This window comes from Coregonus lavaretus, assembly GCF_964263955.1.
Source record: "Coregonus lavaretus genome assembly, chromosome: 15".
In the NCBI taxonomy this organism is placed as follows: domain Eukaryota; kingdom Metazoa; phylum Chordata; class Actinopteri; order Salmoniformes; family Salmonidae; genus Coregonus; species Coregonus lavaretus.
The window spans coordinates 3,747,127-3,756,952 of NC_140002.1; the positions used below are offsets into that span (position 1 = coordinate 3,747,127).

General features: G+C 40.2%; 1 protein-coding gene across 1 annotated transcript; it reads left to right on the forward strand.

Annotated features, from left to right (window-relative positions):
• The first annotated feature begins 4,132 nt into the window (after positions 1 to 4,132).
• On the forward strand, positions 4,133 to 8,571 carry LOC311142655 (homeobox protein MSX-2-like). The gene is made up of 2 exons (XM_084178309.1): positions 4,133 to 4,733; positions 6,092 to 8,571. The coding sequence occupies exons 1-2, from the start codon at positions 4,376 to 4,378 to the stop codon at positions 6,517 to 6,519; spliced, it is 786 nt and encodes a 261-aa protein (XP_084034435.1). The 5' UTR covers positions 4,133 to 4,375; the 3' UTR covers positions 6,520 to 8,571.
• The last annotated feature ends 1,255 nt before the right edge of the window (positions 8,572 to 9,826 follow it).

Below are 9,826 nucleotides of genomic sequence, written 5' to 3' on the forward strand. Positions count from 1 at the left end.
CTCAATTTGGTTGAGGTCGGGGGATTGTGGAGGCCACGTCATCTGATGCAGCACTACATCACTCTCCTTTTTGGTCAAATAGCCCTTACACAGCCTGAAGGTGTGTTGGGTCATTGTCCTGTTGAAAAACAAATGATAGTTCCACTAAGCCCAAACCAGATGGGATGGCGTATTGCTGCAGAATGCTGTGGTAGCCATGCTGGTTAAGTGTGCCTTGAATTCTAAATAAATCACAGACAGTGTTTCCAGCAAAGCACCACCACACCATAACACCTCCTCCTCCATGTTTCATGGTGGGAAATTCACATGCGGATATCATCCATTCACCCACACCGCGTCTCACAAAGACACGGCGGTTGGAACCAAAAATCTCCAATTTGGACACCAGACCAAAGGACATATTTCCACAGGTCTAATGTCCATTGCTCGTGTTTCTTGGCCCAAGCTAGTCTCTTCTTCTTATTGGTGTCCTTTAGTAGTGGTTTCTTTGCAGCAATTCCACTATGATGGCCTGATTCACACAGTCTTCTCTGAACAGTTGATGTTGAGATGTGTCTGTTACTTGAACTCTGTGAAGCATTTATTTGGGCTGCAATTTCTGAGGCTGGTAACTGTAATGAACTTATCCTCTGCAGCAGAGGTAACTCTGGGTCTTCCATTCCTGTGGCGGTCCTCATGAGAGCCAGTTTCATCATAGCACTTGATGGTTTTTGCAACTGCACTTGAAGAAACTTTCAACATTCTTGAAATTGTCCGTATTGACTGACCTTCATGTCTTAAAGTAATGATGGACTGTCGTTTCTCTTTGCTTATTTGAGCTGTTCTTGCCATAATATGGACTTGGTCTTTTACCAAATAGGGCTATCTTCTGTATACCTACCTTGTCACAACCCAACTGATTGGCTCAAACGCATTAAGAAGGAAAGAAATTCCACAAATTAACTTTTAAAAAGGCACACCTGTTAATTGAAATGCATTCCAGGTGACTACCTCATTAAGCTGGTTGAGAGAATGCCAAGAGTGTGCAAAGCTGTCATCAAGGCAAAGGGTGGCTATTTGAAGAATCTCAAATATAAAATATATTTTGATTTGTTTAACACTTTTTTGGTTACTACATGATTCATATGTGTTGTTTCATAGTTTTGATGTCTTCACTATTATTACAAATAAAGAAAAACCCTTGAATGAGTAGGTGTTCTAACACTTTTGACCGGTAGTGTATATATATATATATATATATATATATACACACACTACCGGTCAAAAGTGTTAGAACACCTACTCATTCAAGGGTTTTTCTTTATTTGTAATAATAGTGAATATGTGATGGGATGTATAGACATTATGGACAGTATGTGGATAGAACAGGTAGTATATCTGAAGAATACGTAGGATAGAATAGAATATGTACAGCAATAGTTAAATAGGATAGGCCTTGACTAGAATACAGTACATACATATGAAGTGGGTAAAACAGTATTTAAGCATTATTAAAGTGACCAGTGTTCCATGATTAAAGTGACCCGTGTTCCATGATTAAAGTGACCCGTGTTCCAAGTCTATGTACATAGGGTAGCAGCCGGGTCGTAGCTGGCTACATGTTATTACTTTATTGTGTATCATAATGTAAAGTATTGTAATGTAAAGTATTGTAATGTAAAGTATTGTAATGTAAAGTATTGTAATGTAAAGTATTGTAATGTAAAGTGCTGCCGGTTTTTCCATACTTGCAAATATCGGTTTAGGGTTACAGTATATTCTGATTATCTATCGAAACTATTGGGTTGCTAGATGTATGTTTCTGTGCAACAATATAGACTATATAATGAAGAATTTAATAATTTGGCACAGCAACAAACCTACCGAGAGAGATCAACCTTCTAATAATATGGTAAATTCCTATTTATACATGTTAAAAACTATATAAATCTTCCAACATTAGACATTAGTTAATCTATTGAGAATCCTTAGAAGTGTCAGTTTTCATTTAGTGTGCTGTGGGGTCAGAGTGTCCATAAAGTGGGCCTAATGGCTGTGTAAACACAGTATGCGTGTTAGAGACCCAGCTTATTACACAGGCCCACATTCCACCACTTCAAAGCGCAGACTGTAATTACAAGGCTTGAGGTGTGTCCAAACATACCAACAAAACCAGAAGCTGCCTTCTGACGTTTTTACCCCCCTCCACTTTTTTTTATCAAACCCAAAGAGATTACGGAAAAAGGAAGGAGGATGTGTTTGTAATTTTCTACTCAAGGGGGTTCCTCCTGCTGAAAATCTCCTTGGTCCACGTTCGGTTCGCACGCGGCTTGTCACTTTCTTTTATTCCTCATGTCTCAAGAGTTTCCACAGCACTATTGCATTGAGTTGGCTATACAGATGTAGGATCTTAATTTGAGCCAGTTTGCTACAGCAGGAAAAATAATCCTGAAGCAACAGGACATTTGAATTATTATGTGGATTATAATTAATGGACATTTTTGTAGTCGTTGATACATTTTGGTAAGGGAAAATCAAGTCTGAAATTTCAAAACTTTAGAAGCCTTTTTAAACCTCAAACACACTACAAGTTTAAAAATGTCCTGCGTTGCAGGAAGGTTCTCCTGCAACAGGGTGATCAAATTAAGATTCTACATCTATAGGCTACATGCAGTTTACATGTCTCACTACCACGTGACCCTGTGACAGGCTGTGTGTAGCAGGGCCGGGACTGTGATCGACAAGGTGCCTGAGGGTGGGGGCGTGACCAGAGCAAGTGGGGAGGTGACTACTGAGTAGAGCCGCAAAACTGCAACAGTTTCTCCCCTGAGGAGCAAGGCTTTCATCTGCCCGCTCACTGGCGCCTTCGCAAACCTCAGATTGTCTGTGAAATCACCCTGTTTAATAACGCACAGCCTCATGGGAACGGCGCCCTCGCTTAGTCTCAGCCCTGTAGGCCCCCAGTACATGCACACACACACACACACACACACACACACACACACACACACTGCTCTTACCAGTCAAACTGGGCAGCTGAGTTAGTGATAGACCTTGTGATTATCAAATAGTGGCTGTTTATTTCTTATGCCAGTAGTACCATTTGTAAAGGTTTTTGTTTAGGAAATGTAATATTACAAAATTATAGAACAAATAGTTCCTTATAGTCATGAATTTCATAAAACAAATGCTTTGAGCAGCACAGTAACTTATTTGGCTTTTGGAATCTGGGCTTTGAATCTTGAAAACATAACCAACGCGACTGAAAAAATATTTTAGCACAGAGAAAATGATGTATAGACCTACAGTATTCTTATACTGTAAGTGCAACTGTTGAACTGTAGGTATGTAAGTCCTCTTCATTTCAACATAGCCTACTGACGGAAGAATGTTATAGAAATCATAAAGGAATTAATCAAATGAATAACTGTAAATGGATGTTTGATTAACACTTATGTATTAACACTAGGGATAAACAGATGTGGGTAGCATATGTTGCACCACTACCACGTTTATCTACCTGGATCTGATGGATGTAGTCTGTTTTTAATAAAGACACAAAATCTGCAAATGCTATAAAAAAAGTATTTTGTCAGTCTCAAAAATGTGCTGAAATAACGAAGCAGTGATAAAGTCAATATGACAGACATTTTTACAATTAGAATAGAGACTGCTACAACAACTTTTCCAAAAACCAATGAGGCTATTCACACTTTTTTAAAGGTAATGAAAATTCGAATTACATTTAGAATTAGAATAACTACCGGTACCAGTAGGCCCACTCATAGCCGCCGGAAGATGTTTGGGGGTGGGGGCTGCTGCGATTTTTGTTGTTGACTGAGCTACAGACGGCTATACGGGTTACAATAATAGTACAGGCCCAGTGCACTACTTTTGCTGCAGTAGCCCTACTTCCCGCGGCTATGGGCACACATTAATTAAGAGAGCATGATAAAGATTTGGGCTACAGAGGAAGCACTTTCCCACCACATTTGTGTATCCTGGTTTGAGACACCAACAACGTTTTACAATCAGGAAAAGTCACATCCTGAGAGAGATTGTTCATCTCTTTCATAATTGGGCGTAAATTACCCACATGGGGCCTGTGTTTACACAATCTCTTGAGGTTAGGTTAGGTTTGAAGTAATCCGTCACAGTACACCGTGTGGTATAGCCTACCGCATATATTTTTGAACCCTTGCGTGAGAGACCAATCAATGGTAACAAGGTCCGCTCTTACATTTTGGCAGCGCTGCGATTGGCCGAAAGTTCCACTGGCGCCACGTGATTATTTTACTTTCCCCACACTTGACAGCTCGGGTCCCCATACTTTGAAGGCCACCTGTAGCTGATACTGCCAGTCTTGTCGTGTGCCATTCGGACATATTTCGGGTGAATGTCTGCCCATGTGAGTTTGAGGGATAGCAGTTCATCGGAGGAGGACAGCCGACCCGAGCTGGAGAGGACGATGGATGACCGCAAAACTCATGTGACAACACACCATCATCCCTTCAGTGTGGAGGCTATAATGTCGGGTAGAAAGATTCACAGTGAGTTTACAAAACAACCCGACAATGTCTCTGTGGTTACATTTTCAAAGACTCAGAACTCTCCGTACCTGTGCAGAGAGACTTACAGCCCTCCCGCTGGAATCCGAAAGCACTTTATCCCACCGTCGCCCGTAAAGTCGGAGTCATCCGAGCCGGACGACTGTGCTCCCTGGGTTATGAGCCCAAGATTCTCTGCACAAACTCGTAAGTAACTTTTGGAGAATTGAAAGTAAAATGAAATCTGTGGTTTTTATGTAGGCTAATTGGAACACATTTGGAAGGTGTGCTTCTTACCTCACTATTTCCCATAATCTATTATTTTATATTTACGGGAAAAAAAGTAAAATAATTATCATATTGTAAAATACAAATCAAATTAACATATAATTTGTACGTGTGCTGCCTGTCTCGCAATAGCCAATTGTACGGCAGACAAATGCAATTGATTTAACAGGGTGTAAACTAAAAGGCTTTTTGCAAGTAATAACTTTGTCTAAAAACCCTTACCATAAAGTAAGAGTCTTGATATTCAATCTATTAGACCAATCTGTGAAAAATAAGTATTAGGAAAATCATTTGGATAGGCCTGGGCCACAGAGACATCTTTTCAAAGTTCTTTGAGTTAATAAAATGGCGTATTGATTTAACAGGGTGTAAACTAAAAGGCTTTTTGCAAGTAATAACTTTGTCTAAAAACCCTTACCATAAAGTAAGAGTCTTGATATTCAATCTATTAGAACTTAGACTCAACTTCATCTTTAATTTGAAAACAATATTCAACCATTTCTATTATTTATTTGGGATATTAAGATGTATTTATATCTATCTTTTTGGCATATCAGGCAGGTCTTCAAACCCTTTAATTGAGTTTGTTCATGTGGTTTGTGTGTAATTGTCAGCATTGCTTAAATCAACAAATAATAGTCCTCTCCTCCCTTGACAGGAGAATGTGTATCCATTACAATGTTTGACGTTTCCATTTAACAATAAACCACAACAAGCTGAGTAAGAAACAGTTGACTGGATCAGATATTACATCACTCTTCAAAATCACTCTATTTTATGCAAAGAAAATCTCATATGGTCCCCTGTTTCATACTGGTCCCCTGTAGCTCAGTTGGTAGAGCATGGCGCTTACAACATCAGGGTTGTGGGTTTGTTTCCCACGGGGGGCCAGTATGAAAAATGTATACACTCACTAACTGTAAGTCGCTCTGGATAAGAGCATCTGCTAAATGACTAAAATGTAAAATGTAATATGGTCAATTGACTTGTACAGCACTTAGGGGAAACTAGTATGCCTAGGTTTCAATTTCAGTTTAAAATTGCTATCGGCCCAACCAATACCTTTGGGCACACACACAATCAATTTATACTGTATCTGTAACGTTGTTCATTTTTATATCAGAAAGATGTGATAATACTACATTAAGTATAGGTTTTCTATCAGGATCAGGACAAAGTACATTTACTTTCTCACTCAAGTAGCTTATCCATGTGTTAAATGAAATTAGTATTGGCTCTGATCCTCTCTCTGTCTCGCACTCTCTGTCTCTCTCCAGGGCATGTAAGTCCTACCTGTCCTCTGCGGAAGCACAAGACCAACAGAAAGCCTCGTACTCCCTTCACCACCTCCCAGCTGCTGTCTCTGGAGCGTAAATTCCGTCAGAAGCAGTACCTGTCTATTGCCGAGCGGGCCGAGTTCTCCAGCTTTCTGACCCTGACTGAGACCCAGGTCAAGATCTGGTTCCAGAACCGCCGGGCCAAGGCCAAGAGACTACAGGAGGCTGAGCTGGAGAAGTTCAAAATGGCTGCCAAACCCGCGCTGCACCCAGGCTTTACATTACCCATGCCCCTGGGAGCCCAGCTCCACACAGCTGTCTCCCTCTACGGACAGTCCTACCCCTACCACCGGCCCATGCTGCCCCTCTCACCGATGGGGCTGTACGCTACACCACTGGGCTACAGCATGTATCATCTATCAGGATGATGGATAGGAATATACGCTTCTGCTCGCTGGACTGTTCTGTTGATATTAGTCTTTGACACGTGGACATAACTCTTTTTAAATATGATATTTTTCTCCTTGCTACGAAACAACACTGAAATGGAGAAGCTTTTTTTCACACCTGAAGATACAGCACCTCGCTCACCAAAGAGCCTTAAATACTTTTATGTTTTCTGGTGTCTTGTTTTTCTTCTGCTGATTTGGATATCAAATTAACTAGTGGTTCTGTTTTACTCGATGTAATATATTCCAATGCAAATGTTTATCCAATTGCCTCTGTGGTATTGACAACATGTAGTTGAATTACTGCCATTCCACTTGTCATCTAGCTAGCATAGAAGATTCAACTAAGACCCGATTATCATAATTCTGTTCGGGCCGGGGTGGATCCAAACTTCAGGCCTGTCTCGTATTACCTCAACTTGAAGACAGACAGGTTTGATTTCTGACTGCTTTCATCCCGAAGTCTAATAAATGAGTTGTGGGAACTGTTGTCTTTCTTTTCATAAACTAAACTCAAACTCAACTAATTCAAATGTGTTGATATTTTTTACGTTACATTTTACTTTAGCAACAAATTGTATTCAGCACTTCTGTTTTATCAGGCATTTGTAGTCTTCAATTAATTTGTGTTTACTTATTTATTTTGCTTTCACTCTAAACTTTTAATACTGGAAGTGAATTGATTGAGTGATTCATGTTTCGTATTTATAACATGTAGCTCAAATGTGGCTAAAGTTTATACTTTTTAATCTTTCTTCTAAAGGTTCCTTTGGAAGGCGCTATGCTATGCAGTTTTATAAATATTTTTTATTTCAGTTATGTATGTCATTCACAATGACCAAATTAAAAAACATTTAAAACATATGTTTTCTTTTTGAGATATTATGTAAGTGAGAATATGTTGTGACGTATTTACGGCTATGCTATATAAGCCTTTGAAATTGAACATGACCTCAATTTTACACAGCCACAGCTGATGTGTGGTATGGTTGCTACTGTTTATGTCAATATTTGACAACCCTCAAATGTAAGCACAAAAAATTTGGATACCCAGATAATTCCAGATATTATAAAACTGTTGTAAACCATATCAGTGAATGTCATTTTAAAACAATGTTTCATGAAGTTATCATGGCATTTGCAGTGTTATGCTTCCAGTAAGTAATATCATTATTTATTTAATTTCATGTGAAATTGTGTTAATATCAGTTGAAATGGAGAACTACAGAGCCCCAAACCATAGCATCTAAACTATACCACCTTCCCTCACCTCAGCCCTTCACATTCTGAAAGCACTAACTTCAGCAAGAATCTGTGGAACGCTAAGTAGAGCAGTACCTGTGTGTCGTCAAACACTGCCGTGCCTCATACCTTTGGGTTATTTCATTGACCAAAGTTGCTAAGCTACTAAGATTTAAACATGCCAGGTTTTAAGATGGCCGTAGTATTATTTCCCGATCAGCATTCTCGGGACTAGTTGACCTTAATTCTATTGTTGTCGGTTTTTTTTTGTCCAACTGTGTCCGGCTTCTACAGCACTTCTGCTTGTGTGAAACGCCATTGGTTTGGAAAGCCAGATTGGTCATGTTTTATAGTCCTCCTTCCTGCCTTGTTATATATCATTCATCAGGGCCCTAACCCCATAAAGTTAGCTGCCTTTGTGGCAATTGTAGGAGCTGCTTACAACTTCCGTGTGACTTTGATGTAATGAGGAAATCATTTATAGGCAACACTCTATTTATGAGCTTTCCTTTAATCAAAACAAGGCAGCCAGGCAAGCCCTTGGCGAAGTCAAGCAATCAGCTTAATGAACAGCAGATTGCCAGAGATGTGCGAGGATCTGTTTGGAAATGTCAGGTTGAGGCTATATTACTTGAGGGAGTAGTTCTTTATCTATTGAAACAATGTTCTATATTTGTGCTAAATAAATGGTTTCACCATTATTGTGATTTATTGTGATGACATGCTCTTTTTGCTCTTCAAGGCATTAATTAAAGAGGCCAGATATTTGATTAGATTGATTCTGATTTTAAATAAACAAACAAGAAGCAAAACACTGAGAAATCATTATGTCAATGTTTTGTTACACCGCTCTAGCGCCAGAGGATATGACATGAGTGTTTGGGAATATGTAATTCAACCACGGAGAGGATCCGTGTCCAATACCTCCTCTAGTGGTTGTGTTGGATATGGCACCTTGGGAACAAACTGCTGAGGAGGAGTTCAGGGCCAAGGTTCTCGGTAGGTGGTGCTATGATTCCAATCTTAAAACTGTAAATTGAGAATGGCAACAAATACAACAATAACTAATTTACGCTCACATACTTTGCATTTGAATGTAATGTATTGTAATGTAATGTGTTGCATACATGTGTGTACAAATTGTGGACCACAAGTTGCATTCTAGATTATTTTGATAATATGTTTAATTTATAAGATCATGTTTAGTCAGAAATAAGTATTGTAAAATAACATTTTGAAGTGTGTATTGGCCATTGCCTTGTGTTTGTTTTCATAAGGACTTTACGAGCCCATTTCTTCCTCTTGGCCAAGGACCTCAGGAAGCTGAAAGCCCAGCATTGGGGACACAGGGGTGTAATCTGTTTATTGATTTATATTGTGTAATGAGTCTGAGAGGCAGTCTTCCACACAACAGAACGCACATTGTTCCAATGTATTTTTAATGTCATCTCTCCAACTCATCGCACCATTGGGGAGGGGAGCTGGAGAGAGGAGCAGAGAGGAACAGAGAGGAACAGAGAAGAGCAGAGAGGAACAGAGAGGAACAGAGAAGAGCAGAGAGGAACAGAGAGTAACAGAGAGGGGAAGAGAGGTACAGAGAGGAACAGAGAGGAGCAGAGAGGAACAGAGAGGAGCAGAGAGGAACAGAGAGGAGCAGAGAGGAACAGACAGGAACAGAGAGGAGAAGAGAGGAACAGAGAGGAGCAGAGAGGAACAGAGAGGAACAGAGAGAGGAAGAGAGGTACAGAGAGGAACAGAGAGGAACAGAGAGGAGCAGAGAGGAACAGAGAGGAGCAGAGAGGAGCAGAGAGGAACAGAGAGGTACAGAGAGGAACAGAGAGGAACAGAGAAGAGCAGAGAGGAACAGAGAGTAACAGAGAGGGGAAGAGAGGTACAGAGAGGAACAGAGAGGAGCAGAGAGGAACAGAGAGGTACAGAGAGGAACAGAGAGGAACAGAGAGGAGCAGAGAGGTACAGAGAGGAACAGAGAGGAGCAGAGAGGAACAGAGAGGAGCAGAGAGGAGAAGAGAGGAACAGAGAGGAA

Excerpts from the sequence above, each read along its gene's own strand:
- LOC311142655 (XM_084178309.1), top strand. The coding sequence starts at position 4,376 with ATGTCTGCCCATGTGAGTTTGAGGGATAGCAGTTCATCGGAGGAGGAC. Across the intron at positions 4,734-6,091 it reads AAGATTCTCTGCACAAACTC|GGCATGTAAGTCCTACCTGT; the intron begins GTAAGTAACTTT and ends GTCTCTCTCCAG.